This window comes from Panthera onca, chromosome B3, assembly GCF_046562875.1.
Source record: "Panthera onca isolate mPanOnc1 chromosome B3, mPanOnc1 haplotype 2, whole genome shotgun sequence".
NCBI classification, from domain to species: Eukaryota; Metazoa; Chordata; class Mammalia; order Carnivora; family Felidae; genus Panthera; species Panthera onca.
Genome location: NC_138344.1, coordinates 117066947 through 117091142, shown reverse-complemented (window position 1 = coordinate 117091142; position 24196 = coordinate 117066947). Strand labels below are relative to the sequence as shown.

The window sequence follows — 24196 nt, the reverse complement described above, 5'->3', positions numbered from 1 at the left end:
CTTACTCCTTTCCAGCTGCTAGCCCTGTGACTTTGCCTTTGGGCTCAATCCAGTTCTCCCCACTCCCGGGTAGGAGAAACCCGGGTTCCTCTGCTAGAGAAACTGGAACTTGCAGTAGAACCAATGTGGAACACTGTTTCTCGTCCAGTGATCCAGATTGACCACTTTGTTGTGACGCAGGCATTTTTCATCCTTGCTAATGAAAAGAGTGTTGATTGGGGCTCACCCAATGACCACAGTAGCCCTCTGTGGGAGGCTCCAGAGCTGTCCTCTCAAGGAGCCTGAGGGTCACCCGTGCGTAGCTGATGCTCAGGTTCATAAATGATGAGTGTGTGCAATCATAGGCCTGGGCGGCCTTGCTGAGGAGAGCAGTCAGGAGCCTAAGAGCCAGGTGGGAAGGTAAGGGTCCGGGCTTGGGTTCGACGGGAGGGGAGAAGTCAAGAACCTGCCTGACTTCATCAGGTGACTCCCCTGGAGGCTGGTGCCCCTGGTGCCCCTTCTCCAACTGAGCAAAGCAAAAGGCATGATTTCAAAAGGGCGTATGGGAATCCTGTGACATCTCCTTTCTCAGTGCTGTTTCCGACTGGGGAGAGAGTGCCACTTGCTTGGGGGTAGTTTAGGGGTCTTAGAAGCTGGCAGAGGATGGCAGCAGAATCCATACTTAGTACAGAAGAGTTTCAAAAAGCTTTCTAACACTTCATCTCTCATCTCATCAACTGGCCCTCTGTTGAACTTCCTGGCAAGGGGAGCCGGGGCGGGGGCAGATGAAAGGGAAAAACCTAGTCTTGGGACTAGCCAAAGATCACACACTGCTAATCCGCAGCAGGGCTAGGCGGGAGCCGCACAGGCGGAGAGGGTGCTGCTGGCTTCCTCACTCTTCAGTCATGGGGGGCGGGTGCCCGTGGCAAGATCCATTCCCAGAGTCTGTATTGCGCCTGGGCCCTTGCAGAGCTTTCTGATCCCTCTCAGGAGCTGAACGGCATTTTATTTGGCTTTAAAATATTCGATTTGACTCTTAAGAATAAGATACCACAAACATAAAACAACGCTCAAGTAAAAAAAAAAAAAAAAAAAATGAAGAACTAGGGGAAAATGGAATGAATAATAAAAAGTTCACTGGCTAGAGAATTAATATCCATTCATGTACATTTAAACCTGTTACAGAATAAGGTAAAAAATATGATCATAGTAAAAATAATGGATTCTTTTGAAACAGCTCGCTAACTTATTTACAGCGGTATAAACGACCAGGTTTTTGCCACGTAGACGGTGGGTCTATGCAATCTACTGGCAGTCATGTCTTCTGAAAGCGATCCCTAGAAAATGTCACTGGGGCCGTTAGCACGTTCAGACACCTTAACTCTAGCCTAGTGCTTTTTTTTTTTCTTAATTTTTTTTTTTTTTTTAATTTAGAAAAGGTGAGTTGCCAATGCTTCCAACTGCACAAAAAGAGAAAGGACCAACCTATTCCCCGATCTCCCAGGGGCATTCTCTTTGAATTTCTAATTCCTGCCCTATGGAGTGGCATCAATATCCCAGGTACCTTCTCTTCCTAAGTGCCTTCCTCTTCAACTAGCCCGGACCTCGATGGTGACCCCATTCCCGGGGGTACAGGTTAGCTGCCGAGGACAGTGACAGCCACCGGTGGACTGCACATTGAACAACTATTGTGTGCCAAACACAGTAGGCATTTTATAGACACTTGTGCTAATGTCCACACCATCCTGGCCAGTTATGCATTACTTTAAAGTCTTAGGACATGTTAGGTTAAAGTCTTAGGATATATCATCTCGGCATCGATGAAGAAACAGGCTCAAACAGAGCTTGAGTTCCTTGCCTGAGGGCATCGGCTAGTCAGTGGTAGAGCTAAGTGGGGTGGCCTTCATGGGCCATACACTTTCTACTTGCTATGTGGCCATCCCTCTCAAGGAAGGAGGCAGATGGAAAGGCTCAGAGGCGAACGGCTGGCTCCTCCATGCCCACCCACATTAGGCAATCTCTTTGGGCACCCCAGGGAGATTTCCTTAACCTCACTGAGGAAGAAGCTTCCACTCCTGGAGGTGCTTGAGACCCATCTCAAGCATTTCTGTTCTGCCTGAGGTTCTTCCCCTCATCACATCTGGGACTCCTGAGAAAGAAGACGCCACCTTCTGGCTGGCAAGCTTGGCAAAGTGAGACTGGCTAAGTGCACTGAGCTGGGGCACTTATCACCACTGCCTGGTGAACATGGCTTTAGAGTGCACCTGCGGGACAGGCCGGGTGAAGCCACTATTTCTGTTTGTGCTCTTATTGGTGTCGATGCTTCTGGGGCCTCCATAGCACCTGTCCCAGGGAAGAGAGAAGCAGGTGTGGTGTTTACCTTTCTCAGGAGGGGCAGGCAGAGGTGCCTTACTCCAATTAGAACCAATGCCAATTAGAACCCAGTCCCTAAATCAGGGTGTCCCAGCCAGGCTGGGAAAGCCCTCTGTGGGTGGTGTTCCTGGCCCTCTGACTCTGGCCTCCCATCATGCTCATCACTTACGGGACTCTTTGCAAGGGTTAGCCTCTGCCTATTAGTTTTGGTGGGTGGTGGAGACCTTCCCGCATGGTCCCCCAGCTGTGCAGGGACAAATCTGGAACTAGGCAGGCATGCCAGGAGTGACAAGGGGATAGCATCTGTGCCCTACTCTGGTGGCACGATGCCCAGATTCCCCAGCTTCCTTTCCAGGCTGTGCATTTCCACTTTCCCTGTGCTCTTCCTGTGCAGGGGAAATGTCCCCCTTTTCATATCGGACCTCTTAGCTCTCCTTCCTCCGGTTCTGACTGAATAACTCTGGTGCTCTTTCTATACTCCGCGTGCAGGGAAGATCTCGGTGGATTCTCGAGTGGAGTGGAGGTGGGCATTCCGCTTGCAAGTCCCTTGGCAGTATGCCTTCCTGCAGCCCCTGCGATGCCCTCCTCTTCCCCGGTTCCTCCACCTCCTCCCCAAATGTACTTTGGGATCTTAGCTCTGGTTCGCTCCAAGTTAGGCAAAGGTCAAAAGACTCAAGGAAACAGGGACATGGCTGTGTTGCTATTGGGCAGGAACTTGATGTTTTTTCCAAGTCGGACGTTCAAGTGACCCTTGACCATGGCTCTAGGGGAGAGAGCCACTGAAGTTTCATGGAAGAGACAGCAGGAGGAATCATTTGCTTGGCAGTGTGGGACTCTCCTGCAGAACCACGGGGACTCTAACTCCACCCCCCAAGGGCACCTCTCACCTCCTACAAACATGTTCACCCAAAACTCATCCATAGGTTGGGGTCCTTGGTTCAGCCAGCTGCCAAAGCAGAGCCTAGAAGGCACAGGTTGGTCAACGTGAGGACTGCTCCCCCTAATCCCCCACCGGGCCCAAAGCACAATCTTCCCATAAATGTCCACGTCCATTTGGACACAAATGCCAAAGCAGCCTTAGTTCTCGTTCCTCTCTTCCACAAGAAATGCGCTTCAGTGGGCATTCACCACACATGTATTTCTAACCTGAAAAAGTGCAGCAGGGAATGGGCCAAGCGGCATCTTCAAGGGATCTCTAGATAGAAACTTGGGTCACTGAAAGTCCCATCCACTGAGAACCTTCTTCCTTCCCTACAGACCCTTTTTACAGGTTGTCACGATGCTATTGGTGCCCGTGGGACAGAGGACAGGCGGTTGCCCTGCCTTCTCCCCTGATGGCCTAGTAGGTAGACATGTGAGATTTTCCATGTTTCCGCAAGACTTGGCCCTGGGCCACAGAGGAAGGATTACGGAAGCTGTAACCAGGAGATGAAGCCTAAGGATGCTGCTGTTGGATTTCAAAGCATCTTCAAAGGTAGTGAGCGTTTCTGTCCTGTTCTGCTAGGGGTCCAGGGGAAGTGCGTTACAGGGTCAGTACCTAAAGACATTATCTGCACATCACCTCTGAGATAAGGGACTTCTCTTCGCATCATTTCTGGACCCCTGGCTCCTGGTCTCTTAGGAAGAAAAAAACCATGGGTGCAAAAAAAAAAGGGGGGCAGAAACGTGGGGACACCAAAAACTAGGTGCTGCTGACTGTTCCTGGGACGAGGGTGTGGGAACAAGAGTGATAGGCAGAGACAAGGCCACAGACAAACAGATCATCTCTTCTGGATTTTGGAGCACCTTCTGTGCAGAAGGATCCCCCAAAAAGTTAGAGAGTGCGGACGCCGGGATCACTCACCCACTGCTGGAAGGAAGCCACCTCGGGGGTGAAGTGCAGCGGCCATTCTGACTCTGCGCCAGCAGCACTAGGCAATTGTGTTTTTAGGAAGGGAAGTGAAGAATAACTTATCCAGCTGAAACCATGAACACCTGTGGCTTTAGGGGTGCCCCTGCCCAGACATGCACACAGCTGCGGGAGCATGCGATCCACGCGCCAAGGCACATGCGAGTCTGCAGCGTATGTTACTTGCGCACCATACGCTGAACACAGAGGCGCGGGTCAGGCAGGCAGCGCGTGCACCTGTGTGGACAGCTGTGCCCACGTTCACGTGCATGTTCACACCACAGGCACATACACAAGCATGTCAAGCAACCATGTGATCGGCTGCAGAGCTTTGTACGAGGCTCCGAAGAGGCCAATCTTGGACAAGCACTGCAAACTTGAGGCATTTACCTTCAGATACACATATAAAACCTGAATTCTCCCCAGGAAAAAGCCATGTGTGTCAGTGGAAATGGCCCCTCTGCTTCTGTTTCTGCCAGTCCTACAAGCAGAAGCGTGGACCCCGGGGGTCTGGTTGAGGAGGGATTTCAAAGCATCCCCTGACACTTGCTTCTGACTCCTCCCACAACCCCACCCTGTAGTATGTGGCCACAAAATACAAGCTTTGGTTTATCCGGCAGGGGGAGCAACCAGACTTGGGGAGGTCATACTGCTCAGGGCGGCTCCAGGCAGGCAGACAGCAGAGAGGTGAGGGTTTCTGGGAATGAGGCTTCCTTCTTGGGGAGCGCTACATGTGGGCGGGGGGTGTGGGGGGGCTGGATTTCACGCTCTGCTCATGGGGAGAACTACTCCTCACCTGTGGCTGGAAGCAGAAGGTGTCTCAGACTTGTGCACCTCAGTAGAGGGGTGCACATGCCAGATCCTGACAACGTATGCGATGTTTTCCAGGTGGCTGTCCCTACCCCCAGCACCATACAGCTCCCACAGCCTCCAGGGAGGTGCTTAGGGGCCCACAGGGCAGAAGCTGACCTGTCAGTCGCCTTGGTCCCTCCATTCCCAGGGAAAACATTGGCTCTGGACTTTAAAAATAAGCCAGTAGTAATAGCTACCATATCGAGTCATTCTAATGAGCTGGTCACTGTAATAACTAGATGTGCTTTGGACACACTGTCATATATGAGATACACACATACCTGTCCCCGACTGCAAATGAACATAACGGTACCTACCTTGGAGAATATTGTTGGAAATTAAGTAAGGTAATAAAAGCTCAGCATGCGGGAGGTGGGGGGGGGGGGACAAACAACAACATAATAATGAAAATAATAATACAAACGGTTCTACTTGAGCACGTATACTGCACTCGGCTAAGCACTCTGCTAAGTGTATTTTTTCCCCGCTTAATCGTTTCTTTTTGTCTCCCTTTTACAGATGAGGAAACCAAGGCTTAGAGAAGCTGCTAATTGGTAGAGCTGGAGTAGAACCAAAGTCCCTCGCTGACCAAGCTCAGCATGGTGTGGACGCCCACAGTATGCGAGCCCCCAAGAAATGGCATTGACTACCATTATGCCTTCATTTAGTGCCAGCATCCACCCTGTACGTTGGGTACGGCTGTGTTATACCCATCGGGCAAGCAAGGAGCTTCCCTGGGGTCTTATGCCAACATCAGGTGGACCGACAGGATCCAGCCAAGGCTGTCCATCTAGAACCCAGTCCACTTTTGTGCATTCTGCTGGGCACCGAAGGGACCTTGTTCTCGGGGCCAAACGAGCAGGTCGTCTTCAATAGGGGATGAGAAGGTAGCTGGGGGAAATGTCACTGCCAAGTTCCAACAACATTTGACCCTAGGTGGTTGGTGCTGCTCAGGCATGCCCCAGATGTGACGACCTGGCTACCGGTGGGTGGGGAGCAGTCTGGACAGCTCCTGGCAGTGAGCCATGAGGAGCCTCCCAGAGTGCAGTCCCCACGGGGGCAAGGTGCACCTCACTGTGCATTTAGTTATTCATGCAGTCCTGGGGAGTGTGGATAGGAAGAGGACCCTGACACTAAAGCTGAGCAAAGATGCTGAAGGGCGGGGGGGGGGGACCCCAGCGGCCACCTCCCCACCACTCCTTCTTGGTGATCCTTCCCATTACATGCTACAGGTCTAAAAACAATTTAAGAAAAACTATCATTGAGACCTAGCAAATGACAGGCTTTGGAGCTGTGTCATTACCAAGGAAACCGCCATCAAGTACGTGATCGCTGGGATGCGATCACTCAACACACGCTAATGGTGGACACTTTTTACATATTTAGAATAATGGATGCTCTGGAACCTTCTAGTATCATCCAGGACAGAAAATCCACCAGAATTTCCCTTCTACTTTCGCTATAGGTTGGATTGAGTTTTATATCGGCTGCTCTATCCTCTACTTTCCAACTTAATCTGTTGTGATGTAAAGGCCAGGTCCTCTATACATGCCTGATGGTCTGTCTTTTCCCATTAGGCGTGGGGGTTCAGATGTACCCTGTTCTTGGTGCAAACGAGAAAGGCCAGGATCATGGCATGGAAACGTTCTCCAACCCTGTGAAAAAGCATGGATGCCTTCTGGAACCCCATACCTTTCCCTCCCCACCCCTTATAGCCAGGCACTGATGGTGCCTGCTAGAGTTTTAAAGGTCTGTCGGAGGGAGCACAGTACCAATCAACTGTAACTGGGTTTTCTTTAGGTTAAAAAAAAAAATGTCTTATTAAAACTTTGCTGAGTTTACGGGGATCGCCATGTTTAATGAGAGGCCTCGAAGAATTTGAAAGCAAGAGATGAGGAGAGGAAAAAAGCCATAAGCTGTAATCACCATAATTATACAATCCCATGATGAGTTGGAAGCAGCCCCGGTGAAGCCCGAGAGAAGAGGGAGTGTCATCCACAATCGTGCTGGTCTTCGGGACATCTGGGAGGAATGTGACACGAGAGCCCTTCCCTCCCCTGAGTTGGGCTGAAGATGAGTCCTCAAGGCAGAGCCCAGGAGGAGGGGGCCTCCAGAGGGCAGTTTCTCCTCGGTCTAAGGCCTCTGGGGGCATGTTCTGCTCCTGGCCAGGCGGAGATGGAGCTGGTGCCAGCCGCCCACCTGGAGTCTGTAACTGGCATTGTGGGAAGGGGCAACTGGCATCCTCTTCTTTCCTGCTTTCAAAAATCCACCCTTCCTGGATGGCAATGATGACAGGCCAAGCTTTCTCCGACTCAGAGCCAGGGTGCCCCACGCACATGCCCACTCCGGCTGTGCTCAGCCTGATGGCACTACAGCCGCTCAGCTGCCCTGTGCCAGCGGGCGCCTGTGTCCTCTGCTCGCTGACCTCCTTTCAGGCACTGGGGGGAGAGAGCCCTGTTGCCAGAGCTCAGCTGCAGCAGCAGCAATTGGCTTAAAAAAAAAAAAAAGAAAAAACCAACAACAACAAAAGGCAAGGATGACACGTGAAGGGCAGTAATTCCGCTACTTGACAGTTTCCCCTGCTTCGCCTGTGTCATCACCTGGCTTTTTCTCCCCCAAGGCAGAGGCTAACCTGACTCTTACGTCCCTCTCTCCCAATCTCAGCCAACTCCCTTCATAGGATCCCCTCTCCTTTTCTAAGGCTCATTTATAACCCATAGAATAAAATGGCAGTAGGATCCATTTAACAAATGTCTAATGCATCAGAGGATTCCAGCTACAAGAGACGATAGAATCCAGTGCAGAAGCCTACTCTACAATACCCTGGGCCGTTCAGCTTCTGAGCGTTTCCAGGGAGCTCAGTGATCCTCCAGGGGATGTGTCCCGTTGTTGGGAAGTTGCTACTGTTAGTCTCCAGTAGACTGGCCCTCCCTGTATCTTCTACCCGTTTGTTCTAGCTTTGTCTGGAACTACCCAGAAAGGTCTGCTTACTGCGGGAGGCAAACACAAATACATCTCGCGATGGTTATCTAGTCTCCTGAGGGACTAGACCTCTTTATCCTACCTGACATACCTTCCCCAGTTATTCTCTACCGAATTTTCTCAAGATTGTTCAAGTTCCTGATAAAATGTGGGGGCTTAGAACCAAGACTCAATACAGTCTAGAGCAACATGAAAATCAGTGAGACACTTTTTTTAGTCCTTTCACTTTTGTTATTACAGCCTAAAGTAGCTTTTCTCTTAAAAAAGGCAATCGGGTCTTGCTTTTGCTTATATTAAGCTTATAGCTAACTACAACCCCAGATTTTTTTTTTTTAACTTGAATTACAGCAAAGTCTACAAATGTCATTCTGTAGTTATGAGACAATGATTTTTAACCTAAATTTTATCTGGTTCAATTGTTTTTGACCCATCATCCCACCTGAAGGAGATACTTTTTGAAGGTAATTCCATTACCTACCAAACGAACAACACCTCGTAGGCTGGGATCTCTGAACATGACTGACGTGTTTTTCTCTTCATCTGAGTCATCAAAAAGGATGTTGATAGGACAGGGCCATGTGGCCTACAACCAGAAACTGCCTTTCCGGTTGACACAGATCTATAGAACTCACCCTCTTACCAGCCATTAAAATGCCACGAATGTACTTGCTTTACCTAATTATGGGCAAACACAGAGAGAGTGCAGGTGGAGGGGGGGAAGGGCAGGAATGGATATTGTTTTCAACCTTACTGCATTACCAGCAGGTCACGAATAGATACTCTCTGGAGCAGGGGGTGTAGTTACAATAATCATCCTTCCGCAACCAGCCCGGCTGACAAGGGCAATGTGGAAAGTTCCTGCTGAATATTACGCCAGTGAGAACCATTTCTGTTGGGGGGGCTGTGGTGCTCAGGTCGAAGGGATTTGGCCATGATTAGGAAGAGTGCAAGGATCACTACCAGCTGGGTCCTGCCGCTGCTGGGGTGGTCACACACTCCCAACCCTGCCTCGCCTTCCCGTCTGTGGGGGAGCCACCGAAGTCTTCTTCTCTCACTGGCCTTCAGGTGCCATGGCCAAAGTGAAAATTCCCCTGCTCTGAGCCCTCCTCAGCCCCCCATGCGGTGTCCCACTTAGCTTTCTGCTTCATAGCAACATTTCACAGAGTGTTCCTGTGTAAAGTTTTACATCCCGCACCCTGTGCTCCTAGGGTTTCTATCCTGCCCTCCTTCCGCAATGCTGAGATTCCCAAACTTGACTTGAACCAAGGGGACTCACTTGCCGCTTGCTGTACAAAAGGGGAGACAGAGGAGCTCATTTTGGGGGAACGCTGTGGCAGTCTTACTTCTTTGCCTTCAAGGTCCTTAGACCTAGAGTTCTCTGACGTCTACTGTTCCAGCCAGGACACAGACACCCTTGGGTCTCTTCTCCCTGACCTTGACAGCTTTGTCCCCTCTCTAGGTTCCTGCTATTCCAAAGCCCAACACCTGGGGGTTTCTCTCTTTGCCCCCCTTGGCCCCCTGGCAGGACAGAGGTGGATTCCACCCTTTGAAGAAGTGGGTGTCCTGTCCCGCTGAGTGGTCTTCCCTCCCCACTGATCATCCCACTGTGGTCGCCTTCACCCCCTGCCTTCTCACTGGACAGATGGGAGCCCACGGCTGTTCCCATGTGGCTGCCGGGGGGCAGGTGCCAAAAGTCTGACTGTGTAAGTGACAAGGAACAGGCTGAAATCCCACAACCGCATCAGCTACTTTTAAAGTGAGAGCTCCTTCTAGAAGGACGTCTTTCCTGAGTGGGGGTTGAGAGGAAGGCTCTGCTATGGCAAAGGGCTGCAGGTCACTTCCCGAAATAGATTCCCGCCTGGCACACGCAGACACAGTTTGCCCCCAGCCTGCCTTGCGGGAGACTGGCAGGGTATGCGATTTGGATCTGAATCAGTGGCTGTAAACACACAGCTGTGCCTTTCTGCCTCAGAGGAGTTTGATTTTCACTTGACTGCTCGGCGCACTGGGGTCTGGAGAAGGCAAAAGAGGGCCTGGGTGGTGGGGAAGGAGGGCTGGCGAGAGGAGGCGGGAGAAGCTTTGCAGAGCACGTGCCCCATGCGTGGGGAGGCTGAGTCACGGCTGGGTTTTCTCTCCGAGGGGACACTCTGTGGGGGAGGGGTTTTGGGCTGCTTTGGGCTGACAGGTGGAACCATCAGCTGCAACAGCTGGGGGTTCCTCCTTCCGAGGGAGTGGCAGGGTGTAGGGCTCAGTTTCTCCAAACTGACAATGTCTGACTCTTTTTGGTGAATAAAAATCTTACTTCCCCGGAGTCTCAGAAGACCCGAGCCCATCTCCTGCCACGGGGAGTCACCTCTAGCCCTTTTCCTTTTCTGCACCCTGGCAGCCAAGCTGATTCGGTTGTTGTCTTACAGTTTCTAACGGACTTTGATATTTGCATGTCAAGCTACAATACTGTAATAATAAATACGCTTTCTGAAGCTTTACTTGGAGCCAGGACGGAGAGAGGGGCGGAGGAGGCTTAATGACCACTGCCTATAACCAGTATAGCCTGGACTCTCAGAACCTCCTTTTGGTCACCTCTAAGAGAGGACAGAGAGCAGCAGGATGACGCTGAGGTCCCCGGATGCCCACACTGCCTTCTTTCCCATGCTCCACAGTGCATGGGGTGATGTCGCAGCACCCACATGGGAGCACACCCCCTGCCCGGCTGACCTCACCCCCCACCTCCCGCACACACCCAGCTGGGCATCCTTCCAGAAGGGCAGGGACTCCAGAGCTGGCAGGGGTGACCCGCATGTGTTGCCCACCCTATTTCTGGTGACCCCTCCCTTCCTGCTCTCCAGGGGTCACACTGTGTGAGTGAGCCCTGGGGACTGGAGCAGGCCTATGACTTAGATAGCCGGTGGCACCCTTAGTTCTGCTAGTGCCTTATCCTCACATCCTTGCCCAGGGCTTTTAAGTCCAGATCCAACTCCATGCTCTCCATGGTTTCTGTCCCGGTCTCCAAGGCTCGCAGCCACTTTCCAAGCAGGAAGGTGACTCTTTGCTCATTCTGAGAGATGATGAGCACAATTCAGGAATCCTAGCCTAGGAAGAAGCACAGACCTATGGGCACTCCCAGCTGGAGCAGGCTGTAGAGATTATTTAGTCCAAGCTATTGTACGTAGGAGGAAACCAGGGCTCAGAGAGGGCTGACCACTTCCCTGAGGCTGCACAGCTAGCATGTTGAAGCTAGGAGCAGGGGCCGCTGCATGGAGGCTGCTGACGAGTTCCACCCGGTCCCGGAAGTCCTCACTGCTCAAGAGGGGCAGGTTTTTATGCTTTCCTTCCCAAATGCCACTATGCAAGTCCCCCTCCACGTCTAGGCGGGCTGCGGTTTCACTACAGCTGGGCCTCGGGGCACTGGCGTGGGAGAGGCGAGCGCAACAGTCTGACCCAGTGGTCCCAAAGGGGCCCAAAGACTGTTTGCAATCCAAACCAACCCCATGTAATGATTTTTAACCGGTAGTCCTTTGCTGGAGGCCCAAAAGGGTTTTTTGTTGTTGTTGTTTTGTTTTGTTTTGTTTTTTTACTAAGGTCGAAGCAAGCCCTTCGAGGGGCTCTGCTGAATCTAGGTACTTGAGAACTCATTCCACCAGAGTGGGAGGTTGTTTCCCATGATACACTGCGGAGGCATTGGGTGGGGGGAACAGCCTCCTGGGGAGGGAGCTGACCCCCGCTCTGTTCCTGGAGCACCCTGGTTGTCTGCCGGCTGCCTCGCCTGCCAGGAGCCTCAGCCTTCCACTTCCTGATTGGGCCCGGAGCTGGGTGGGGGTTCTTCCTGCAGAGCTGCCTGTGAAGGAGCGGAGGTAGGCTGCTGACTTTTCCCCTCTCATTAGCTTTTCTTTTGGCCAGGGAGGGAGGAAAGGCAGAGGGAGGGAGGGGAGGGGGAGGGCGGGTGACAGCTGGCTCCCAGGGCTTCCGGGTCTCTGACTTTCCTGCTGCATTCCTTGGCAGGCAGGCGGGAGGGAAACGCCTGTTTGGAGATGCCAGTCTCCCTCAGCTGCGGGGCCTGTGGCTTCAACTCCAAGGAGCACCTTGACAAAGCTCCACGGCCGTGTTGTCTCAGGCGGGTGGACCCCTGGTCCTCAACTCCTCTCTCCTCTGTGGCCTCCAGTGCTTGCTCGGGCACCTGCAACCCCATTTCCCAGCTTTGGAGCCTGAGGCTACAGCCGAGGGAGCTGCGGCTTAGGTGAAAGCCTCAAGGGAGGCTGATGCCAGTGTCACTAGGGCTGCCATTTCCCCTGCCTCGAGTGCATCACCCCCCTGTGGCCTCTTCCATGGGACGGTACGAAAGAAGAGGACCTTCTCTAGCTTCCCCTCCCCAGGCTGGAGTGCTCGCCAGGTGGCTTCGGCCACCACCCAGAGAGGGACAATCAGATTGCTGCTGCTGAGCCTTTGGCTGAAGGCGTTTGCATCTTCACACCCTCCTCCTATGCATCCCGGGGCCTGTGTGTCAGAGTCAGCCTAGCGGTAGGGCCTGAGGGGATGAGCGAGCCTAAGAGAGAGCAAGGGGACAGCGGGACTTTCGGCTCTGGCCACCCTCCCACCCTCCATGTCGTCTGTCAACAGCAAAACCAGGAGGACGGCGGAGAATGGCAGGAGGCCGGGCACTGGCATCTCTCTCCACAGAGAAGCCCCTGCTCCACCAGTCGGCAACACCGGGGCTCCCGCCAAGGACTGTGAGGAGGAGAGGGAAGGTGATGGAGAGACGGCCCATGATGATGCCAGATCCTTCCTGCTGCATATTTTACAGCCGTTGTGAAAGGGAGCTTCTCAGTAAGTAGGACTAGGGGAGACAGGCTCTGAATCCGTGTGTGGGCCGCCCCCTTGTGAGGCGGCCATGTGTTATAGTTCTCCAGCTGGGGCTCCTCGGATCAGACCCACCATGTACAGCGGTGTGGGTCATTCACTACACAAGGGCAGCTGAAGGTCGAGTAGGGGCTGAACTCCAGCCTGCGCTGTGCTTGTCCAGCTGGGCATCTGTGGGGCTTGGGCCCATCAGAGGAGTCCTGTTTTCTGTTTTGAATGAAGGTATAACATGGGCTAGTTGCACCATGCCATAGACTTTCAGCTATGTTTGGTCTTGAACCTGGGTCTTTCCCGTCCGTCAAATAAGCAGAGCTTCGTGAAGGCTCTGCGGCTCCAGTGAACCCAACTACGTGATGCTCGGCACAGCATATCCCCAGACATTGGCTTTGTATATTCAAGTTCTGGGTGACTCCGAGTGAATTTCCACTGGAAGGAGAAGCTCCCACAGCACTGCCTCTATTGGGGATTGCAAGGTATCTGCACCCAAACTAGTATGGCCCCAGCAGCTTCCATGAACCACTTTAAACTACTCCCCAGGATCTCCTGGAAAAGGGGCCGTGTCTGGCCTTTAACAGATAATCCCTCCACGTCATAATACATCTTAAGACTTGGAAGGAACAATCTGCTTTCTCCAAAGCTTCTTTTACCAAGAAAAGAAAGGAAATTGACCATGGGAGACTATCTGACTGAACTATCCAACCACCTGGATTAACGTTGCTTGCCACCAATTAGTCCTAAATGGCAGGTGGCCTCATATCCTTGGTCCATGAACTGCCTACCTTTACTCCTTCATGTTTCATATTAATCCCATGACACAGAGGGCCTTTTTATACATATTTCCCAGCACCGTGGGAATTCTATTGAACTATCTTTCAACGAGTTTTATAGTTTGCAGTATACAGCAGATGACATATTCATATAGACCTTCTTTTAGAGAAATCTAGCATTTTATGTATATTATATCCAGAAAAATGGCTATCAGATTGCAAGGCATATTGGTTGGTTGGTTAATTCCATTTGATTGGAACACTGGGCTGTTCAGACCAAGTTCTTGGGTTCCAGCCTCACGTACTCTGAGGGTTGCCACTATTCTACAGTCATAGGCCATTTCCTCCAACACAGCCATATCTTGTGGGTGTGTGGTGTTGTCGCAGGAGTACAGGGAACACGGATGCATCCATGCAAATCCATTTCCGCCACTGGAACCAAGAGATTGGAATGCACCACCCATTAGAGTCTTCATGAAAGGGAATCTAGAAACTTTTTGTTTGAAGTTTGGCCCTTCTATTATATAGATGCGAAAAATCTCAGGAGCTTGGAAGATTTTTTTTCTCCTTCAGCCAGCCTTGAAAACATCCCTGCACACTTGAGACGCTGGGAAGATGTCTGGTGCTTTCTCATTCCACATGCTTTGTTAACAGACTTTAGAGGACCACTGACCCAACACTACTTCTGGGTTGAAGAGGCATCATTAAAAGCTCTTCACAGAGTTTCACTGAGATCATTCAGGCCTTTCCTGATACCCACGTCTCATAAAAAGCAGCCTGGAGATGTTTGAACATCTTGTCTGGGTACCAGCCTTCCTCTCTCCCACCCTCGGCCTACAAGGTCAACCTGAAGGGCTTCCAGGGGGCTCTGAGAGTTCTGTTGCCTTGCGTTTGCATCTAGTGGTCCAGCTTGCCTCACGGTATACTCTGGGTTCTTCAACAAAGTTCTTAAACATCGTCTACACACAGCATGCAGTCCTCAAAACCAATAGGGAGGGACAGGTTCCCACCACTCTCCGCAGGGCCTCAGGGGTGGAGAAGCTCCAGAAGGCTTTGTCTCTGGCAGCCTGTGGCAGCTTGTTAGTGTGTGAAGCCACATAGCCGTGGCAAAGCAGCCGCAAAGACACACAGGGGACCAGTAGGCCTTGCATTCTGCAAGTTCTGATTTCTCATGAGGAAAGCCCATAGAGAAGACCAAAGAAGGGATGAGCACCCATATTTTAATTGCCACCTACTACACTTATTGTGATGATCACATCTAGAAAATTCAAAATAATGTTTAAATTCCGTTAAAATGCATCTGGCTGTGACAGGTAGTTGACGAGGTTGCTTTCAGCCCAGAATTCTTACAATTTATGTTAAAAAGATGAAATAAAGATACTAATCACACGATAGTTAGGTTTACAAGGACTCTCCTCCTCAACAGAGAAAGGGGAGTGGGGGAAAGGGCAAATCAGCATCAGTGGGTTTCTGTCCTTTGGGAAGGGAAGTGTGGCCAGTTCCACGCATGGCCTTCCTGTTCCCTGGCTGCCATTTTGGTTCCCACTGGCTTGATGTTAACAATGCAGGCTGGGCCCCATGAACTCAGCAGCTCATTCTGATGAGCGAGTGAATGCGTGAGAACGAGTCCTTCCTGTACAGTAAGCTCTACACTCGAATCTTGGAGAGAATGGCATGAAAAGGAGAGATGGGTCTGTGCTGTTCTACAGACCACAGTACAGAACCTCCACTATGCACCATGGGGAAGACCTACTCGTTCAGCACTGTCGCCTGTTACCATGGGGTTTCCTATATGCCACTCTTGCACTCTATAACCCTCGAATCTCGATGTGCATGGGAAGTAGGCCACTTCCCTACAAGAAGAGTGAACCTGTAGCCCACCTGTACTCCCTCTATCAGAATCAGGACAAGGCCTTGCTCCTGGGAGGACTTGTTTTTCCTCCACCCCTCAGTGGCTACTGCCCTCCTCTCCCTGTTACGCTACGCGGATGAGGCTGACAGGGGCTGTAAGGGATGTCGGAACTCATGCAGAGGCCACTAATACACACGCCAGCTAGACTGCATCGCCAGAACCCATGCAGCACGGCCACCTTCTGCACACGCAAAAGCCGCCACACAGCAACATTAGCTCGCGACCTGCACCTGCGTGATTGTCAGAGTTCATTCACAGAGGGAAATTTGGAATTTTTTTTTTTTTTTCAGGTGAGCTATGGCTCTGAGCCAATTTAGTTCATGGTACAGTTCGATGGCCTTCTCCCTGGGCTGCTGCAGAAGATGCACAGGCCGAGCAGCCCCAAGGGCAGCACGGTCCCTCCTCCCCAAAGCCCTGAGCGGAATATCAAATGCAAGGCCCGAGGCAGGGCGGTTGTGTGTGCACCTTCTGCAGAGGGAGCCGCTTGGTCTCTTGCAAACCCATCCCTAGAAGAGAAGCTGCAGACGCTCGCAAAAGAAAAGGGGTGTATTGAGTGGGGAAAGCGCTGGACTCCCTCCCGCCTCGAAGGAAACGACGACGACGACGACAACAACAATAACAACCGAAGAAACAAAATAAAAAAAAAAAAACCCAGAAGAAACGTTGAGGGAAGAAAACCAGCTGAACTTACCACACTGCGAGTGAACTTTTCTAAGGAGGTTCTACGACCTTGCTCACTTTCTGGCTTTAGGGGAAAAAAAAAAAAAAGGTAGGGAGAAAAATACAGAAAAAAAAAATCTTCAGCTTACACGTGGTTTCCAAATAGCAGCAGCGGCAGCTAATGAGCAAAAACAACAGCAAAACAGGGCGAAAAAATGGGAAAAGAGAAGCGGCCAGCGCTGTAGGTGAGTCAGTGGGAGAGACAGAAAACAAGCCTGCCGGAAATGGTGCTGCCTCTTGGAGCAGTTAGGAGAGAGGGGTGTTTGCTTCTCTAGGGGCCATCTGTCGCGCTGCAGGGCTCGGAGTGGGAGCGCCTGTGCCTTTGCACGGGGCCACGGTCAGCAGTTTGGAGCGGCCTGCTCCACTGGCTGTGCTCATGGGCAGGAGCCCCTGGTGTCTGCAGGCAGACATCTAGGGCCCCAAGTGGGGACCCAGAACAGACTAGCTCTGAGGGCCGGGTTGTCTGTCGGGGATGCTGATGAGACATCAGGAAGTGGCCATGGGCAAGGTGAGGTCGTCAATTGCATCTACAGTCTGGGTTGGGATTCTGGGATTTTCCCACCCAGATGCAGCCAGAGAGTTTGCTAACTTTGGTGACTGCCTAGTGGCCCCCTGTTGACTTTCATTCTGTGTTCTTAGAGCAAGGAGTGTCTACGCATGCCCTTTTATTCGGCAAAGGGCCTTGGGCCTCAGAAGGAGTATTTTGGACAGAAAATGCTCTCTCGGTACGCAGGCAGGTGACCCCTTCTAAGTTTTACACAGGGCAGGCTACAGGAGGCTCAAGGACCGCTGTGGAGAACTCTTAGCTAAGGAGCCCGTGACATGGACCAGAAGAGACAAAGCCCGTGAATGCTCCCCCAAGCCTAGTCACTCACTACCACAGAAGGAGAGGAGGCTTTGGTGGGCACCTGACCCTCTCCCTAAGTTTCTAGCTTTTCTGAGAGGTTTTGGGAGAGAATTACATCCCGAATCTTTGCTAGTTTATCCCAGAGCCCTGTTCCAGGGTCCTGAGCCTGAGGCTGGGAAATCTGGAGAGTACAATCACTCACATGGACACACACACACACACACACACACAGCAAATAATGGAAACTGGAGAGCTGCACAAGCAGCTGGGTGTCTGTGGGTCTCCAGTGTGCCGAAAGCAGAGGGGCAGGCAAAGGGCAGCTGCCTGTCTGTGTGGACAAGGTCAGAGGGCTTCTTTGGCAGTCATGCCCCTGTCCCCTCAGCTGGCTGCCGGAAGACAGGATGTTGCAGAAGGAAAACACAACACACACACACACACACACACACACACACACACGACACCCCACGGTAGAGCCAGGCTGGTCTTTCTCCTTACACAAGGAGCCGAAGGGTACCGTACCAAGTCTCGGCTCTGGGGACAGCAGGACTCAGCTTCAATCGGTGGGCGGCCCGAGGTGGCACACACTTGGCTTGGGTCAGGCTGCTCCTGAGCCCTGCAGCTAGCACGGTGTGCCTACCACTCCTGACCTCTGGCTACTGGGCTGGTGTTTACAGAGGGTCGCCGTCAGCCTGACTCACTTGGGTTCCTGCCTTGCACGAGCCCTCCGAGCTACCCTGGAAAATCATCATGGGTGCTTAATTGTCCCGGAGGAGCCCTCAAAACCCAGCTCACCTGCCCCTTGAGAACCTGGTTTGCCAGAGTGACTAACCCTATCTTTGACATCATTAGGACAGAGGGTGAACTAGGGATGAAGGCTCAGGAGGCTGTGGCTCCAGACTCCATCACGAGATGGAAAAGCAGAAAAAGCGAGGCCCGTCCACGTCCCCTCTCGTAGCTGGAGCTTGTGACTCTCACGTACCTTCATGATCTGGACATTTATGTCACATGGAAAGCCCATCTCTGAAATCAAGGCACTCTAGGCCTACCTGAAAATGCTGAGTTACAAATCCAGTCCACACCTGGAGACTCTCAGGGAGAAATGGGAAAAAAAAGTAGGTTTTGTCACTGTTTTTGGCAACAACTGACCCCTGGATATTGAAAGGGTGTTGGCATCGGTAAGAGCTTTTCTGCCGAAGAACGTCCTATAATCTGGGGGCTGGGAGGGTAATTCTAGTGAGTTTCATGCGTAATGTTTCACAGGAAAGCCGTGGGTTCCTCCCTCACGTGACCTCCTACGGGATCGGGAAGACTTGCAGGCACAGGAGTATCAGCTCCACTCCCTGAGCCCGGGGTGTGCTCTCCCCTTGAGTTCAAAGCCACAAGGAGACTGAGTGGCTCCTGGCTTCTCCTGGGTATGTAGATGGGCTCGGAGGGGCCAGACTGCTAGAGCCTCAGAATTTCTCCAGACTGTGATCAGTTCAGGGTCTGGAGCCACGAGAAAGGGGAACGTTTGCTTCGACCATCTCCCATGAGATCTGGGTTGGAGATACCAGAAGTGTCCATAACCTTTCTTGAAAAAAATGGGCATCTGATGTTCCCCTCCATCAGAGCCCCCTCTATCTACATCCTCCTGTAAGGGAGCTGGCAAGAGGCCAGGCTTTCCATTTTCCATCACAGTAGTGACATTTGATGGACAGGGTGCAGGCAACCAATAAAGCTGGGTTTCTGACAACCTGGGCTTTCCAGAAGTCCTTTTTCCCTTCTCAGACTATCAGGGATTTTCTCAGGGCTATCTAACAGCAGGATAGCAGGATATAAATGCTCTTCTAGACTCTGGAGTTAAATGGTACTGACCAGATACGCAGACAGGATCCTGGCACATGAAGTCGACAGTACACAGAAAGAAGGGCCGCGTGGCTGGGGGGACGCGGCCTGACAGACAGTGTGGTGGTGGACAACCACATGCTTAGGGACTGGGGCTGGCTGGCTGGGAGGGGAGAAGAGGGGTGCACATAGCTAGCGTGGCACGAAAGTGTGGATGTGAGTGCAAGGAAAGCCACACTTAACCACACGTGGGTCTCAGAGCACAGGTGGCAAAGTGTAGAGGGTTCGCAGGGATACTGGAATCCTGGGCCATCATCTCTCCTGCCTCCCCTTTCCCAGACCCCATGCCCCTCCCTGCTCTCCCTTCCCTCCTTCCCCAAATCCAGCTGAGTTCCTCCTGCTTCAGTTGCCCCTCGCCACTGACGTGCCCAGAGTCCCCGGGCACCCCCCCTTCCCCAACTCCAGACGTCAAGGTCTGCAGGGAACATGACTTGATTCCAAGGGGAGGAGGAATAAGAAGCTGGGGTGCACCTACTTTATGGCTAAAAGAAAAGGCAAACGCTGTGGGGTCAGGGAGGGAGGGGAAAGGGGTATCAGGGAGGGAATGATCCCAGGAATGACTTCCGGGACCAGACTGGGAACTGGAGGAGGGGCTCGGCACGTGTAAGATTTTCTACCCAGATGTTCTGCCCCGATCCTTGCCTCATCTTCATCCCTGAGTTGGTCAGGGAGATAAAATCTGTAGTGAGGGGGTTGGATTTTGTAGTGAGGGTCTCTTTCTGGTTTCCTGAGGGACTCGTTGGGGTCACTGCTAGCCCTGAATCCTTGTGCCAAGCCACTGTGGACTCAGTATTTGGTTACGCTCCCTGCTGTGGGCAGAACACTTGCAGACCAAGGTAATGGGAACATGGAGACAGGAAGCCACACTGTGGACCTTGGCGGCGGCTGGGGGTGGGGGTGCTGGGGTGGTGACAGTTCTGTCTTCCCTTAGAGAGGGAGCAGATAGAGAAGGGAAAGAAGAAAAGAGAAAATAAATAAAACCCAAGGGATGATAATCTCATTTCACGCCAGCAGCAAGCAGCAGGCAAGGGTCAACAGTGCTAAGAAAGGCGGGCCTGCCCTTCCCAATGATACCTTCTTCTTGGCCAGCAGCAAGTCCTGGTAGGCATTTGACCGGAGGAAGCGGGCATAGCTGTCACTCTTCATCAACTTGTAGATGTGTTCCTGGGAGGGGGAAGAAGTGGGAAGACGCAAGAAAGAACTATCAGCCACAACCCAACTGGCTAAGGGGAATCACAACCCAACTGGCCACTGGTTTAGGAAAGAAACACACAGGCATGCTTCCGTGTATCTAGAAACACTTGCAATGTTTGTTTTGTTTTGCCCCACCCAGAAACACTAAACAAAATGTATTTTCTCTCTTAGCATGAAACATCCTCAAGGGTCACGTCCCAAAGTCTTTGTAATTGGGCCTTGGTGCCATGTTGAGATGCAATATTGCTTAATGATTAAAACCACAGGCACAGCAATGAGAAGGACCGAGTACTGATACACCCAGCCACTTGGATGAATCTCAAGGGAATTATGATGAGCGAAATCTCAAGGGAATCCCCAGAAGGTTACATACTGTACAATTCCATTTATATAACGTTCTTGAAATGACAAATTATAGAAACAGACAACAGATGAGTGGTTGCCAGGGGTTAAGGACGGGAGGGGGATGGGATGGGAGGTTAGTGTTGTATGGAAACCGTTTTGACAATAAATTATAAAAAAAATTAAAATAAAATTAAAAAAACATAAAAAAAGACAAAATGAAAGATTCTTGCAGTGATGAAATGCCTCTCTGTCCTACACACGTGATGGAGCTGTACAGAACTAAACACACACACACACACGCAGATGCACATGAGTACAAGTAAAATTGGGAAATCTGATACTCAGTGGATGTAGCAATGTCAATATCATGGTTATGAAATCATACTATAGTTTTGCAGATGTTACCATTACGGGAAGCTGGATAAATGGTACATCTCTGTATTATGTCTTATGACTGCATGTGAATCTAGCAGTATCTCAAAATAAAAGGCTTAATTAAAAGGGCCCCTGGGTGGCTCAGTCGGTTAAGCGTCTGACTTCGGCTCACGTCATGATCTCACAGTTCATGGGTTGGAGCCCCACGACGGGTTCTGTGCTGACAGCTCAGGGCCTGGAGCCTGCTTCGGATTCTGTGTCTACCTCCCTCTCTGTCCCTCTCCCACTCACACTCTATCTATCTCTCAAAAATAAATAAACATTAAGAAAATGAAGAAAAGGCTTAATTAAAAAAAAACATAGAAAATGATGCAATTAGGTCAGTTGTACATGTTAGGGTCACCATCCCATCCTGAAAGGGTGCCCTTGGCAACCATTTACGGAGCACGTGAGCAAATGCAGCGGGCCTAGGGCTTCTATCCAGGAGGGGCAGATGCTGTGGCGTAGTATTCTCTCTTCTCCTGGGCTCCTCGAGGCATTTGCATTCTGGTCTTGGTGATGAATTTCACCCTTGACTTCCAGCTAATCCCTATAGTTTGTGGGCCCTTCCTAACAGATCTGTCCTCAACAAGGGCAGGAAAAGCCTGGTTCCTTAAAAGAGGGAGTTTGTTGATTGAAAAAACGTTACTTATCAGTTGTGATGGAAAGTGCCTCAGCAGGAGAGCCTGGCTGTCGCAAGAGAGGACCTATTAAGAGGGACAGCGGGCTTTAACTAGGGATGGTGGGATTGCCGGCAGAGGCTGGCTTGGCAGAGGACGCATCTTCCCTTATGTTCACTCACTGTTCATCCCGTGAAGCTGGACAAGGACCCCAGCACTTGAGGGAATGAAAAGCTGGTCAGTGAGGAGACAGTGCTCAGTTGAGAGGCTGGATTGGTCATTAGGGACCTCTTCCTTGGGTACTTGCCCTCCAGGGGAGGGTAGAGGAAGAGAGGTCTCCCCTTAGCTGGGGTGGGGGGAGCACATTGTAGAGATACCTGGCTAGGCTTCTATTGCACCCCAGAGGAACCTTTGACAACGGCAAGGGTTTGCTGGGAGCCTCTCCCTTCCCACTTCAAAAGAAAGTGAAAGTAGAAAGCAACAAACTCCTCGGCCGCATATGGATCCTTTTCCATCTCATCTTCAGTTCAGGCACCTGCTTCATTCCTCCTGGAATGCCCCCACGTTTACAACAGCAGGGTGCAACCCAGCTGATGGGATGGCCCACTGCAAGAAGCCAAGCAAAACTCAACATTGGCTTGGATTTGAACCGACTTTGATAACCCAGACGTGTTGCGTTTAATACACTTAGTGAGAACATGCTTCACTGCCTGCAAATTTCAGACAAAAATCCAGCCCGCTCTAGTTTAAATTCCTTGAGGGTGGGAACAATATGTGTTTATCTCTTATTATATGGGTTCCGTGTTAGTGGAATCTACATTGTTTCCAGGGTCACTGAAGTGCTTGTCTGAGTTTAACACCCAGCAAATTTGCAGGCTCCATATGTATTGTGGTTTATGGTCACGTCAGTTTGTGCCCTCTGCATGGAAGGGGAGCGGGGCTCACACTCAGTTCAAAGGAATCCCATGTGTGAACATCTTGGGTCATCTCTAATGGCCTCAGAGCTGAGGCCAAAGCACTGCTTTGGTCTTTGTTTTCATATGTAGTCTCTTTAAATTGTTCTAACGTTTAAATCTTAGGCACAAATGTGAATCCAGAGTAAAAATGACTCACTGTCTCCTTCTTGTCTCAGGCATCGCTTCTGTCCGGCTGACAGAGCCAGGTGGCTCCTGAGTCATCAGGAGAGACCTGTCACTCATGCCTGGGCCCTCTCCAAACCCCTCTCCAAGGTAACAGGTCCCTGCTTCTTATTCTGACTTCTCAGAGGAATATAAATCCCAGGTATATCTCACAAAACAGTCCCCACCCCCACCCCCCCTTCACTGCCCCAAGAGAGGTAAGGAAATCTCTCCTAGTCTGGCCCTTCTGGCTTTGGCAACACAGTTCTCCCCCGATCCAGCTAATTCCGCCAACCTCACTGTGGGATGGAAAAGCCTGGTCCGTTAAAAGAAGGAACCTGTCAATTAAAAAAGAGCAGGATAAAGCGGATTCCCCAACATTTAGTCACAGAAATATTCAGCAAGTGTTTAACGAGAACCTACTAGGTGTAGGCACTCTGTCAGGCACTGAGGTTACAGCCTGCACAAGACAGATGAGGCCCCTGCTGTCGTGAAGCTTCGATTCTATTAGGTAAGATTGATGCGTGAAGGGGATAGACTACTCCCCCCAAAGCAGTCTCAGGTCCAGCCACTAGTGAATTTTGCTTGGCTTCTTGCGGTGAGGCCCACTCCCATAAGTCACCTTTGTAGATCTGGGGGTGTATTTGAGCTACAAGCTACGAAGAAGAAGCATAAGCACAGGGTGCTGTGAATGTTGCATATGGGATGGGTGGCCTACCCTGCCAGAGAGAGGGAAGCATCATCTAAACAACCACAGAGCCTCATCAAGGTAGGAAGATGTGAGTGGACAGAGAGAAAAGTATCTCCCAGTTCCGAGGGGATGGAGGGTTGGTGAATCTGGTCTTTCCGCTGCATAGATGGTCAACCAGAGCAAGAAGGGGCAAGCAGGATGGAGTGGCCGACCGGGATGGTCTACTCTCCAGGGGCTCCATGTGGGTCAGAGGAGAAGTGTGGACACTGCTGTCATCTTCTCCATGTCACATGCCAACTTCAGAGCCAGAGCCAAGCTGGGGATGGTATGGGGAGAGGTAGAGAGTGAGGACATGACCTGTTGGGGGTGGGTTCAATAAGGCGGTCTTAATCTGTCAACGCCATCGCTAGCCCTTGGCCATCAGTAGGACAGTCTCAAATTACCCTGTGAGGGAACAACCACCAAAGTAACAACAGCAGATGCAAGGCACAGGTCTGAGAGAGACAATCTGATGATGTGTGCAGATCTCCCGTGTCCCCGGCAGGGCCCATGGAGGCTTCAGGCCTGGGCCTCTATTTCCCACAGTCCAGAGATCCATGACTCTCCCCCACACTCCTCTGCTCCCCCAAGCCAAGAAATGGTGCCTTTGATGTGCCCAGTTTATGGAACTCTGTTCCTTCCTCCTTGCCAGCTTTGTTGAAGAAGCACAAAGACAGTAAACAGGGGGTGGGTGAAAGGAGAGCTGAGGTTTTTCTG

At 51.4% G+C, this 24196-nt stretch overlaps 1 protein-coding gene across 13 annotated transcripts in view; it reads right to left on the bottom strand.

Moving 5' to 3' along the window:
• RGS6 (regulator of G protein signaling 6) overlaps positions 1-24196 on the bottom strand; it is a 603395-nt gene that overhangs the window by 17738 nt on the left and 561461 nt on the right. For 10 of the 13 annotated variants that reach the window (XM_060620202.3, XM_060620199.3, XM_060620200.3 and 7 more), the window contains 3 exons: positions 20133-20222; positions 16299-16352; positions 4196-4262 (listed from right to left, as the gene is read on the bottom strand). In XM_060620202.3, coding sequence (XP_060476185.1) covers positions 4196-4262; positions 16299-16352; positions 20133-20222 — 211 coding nt within the window. The remainder of the gene's footprint in view (positions 1-4195; positions 4263-16298; positions 16353-20132; positions 20223-24196) is intronic. The other 3 variants (XM_060620213.3, XM_060620212.3, XM_060620214.3) reach the window with 2 other exon arrangements.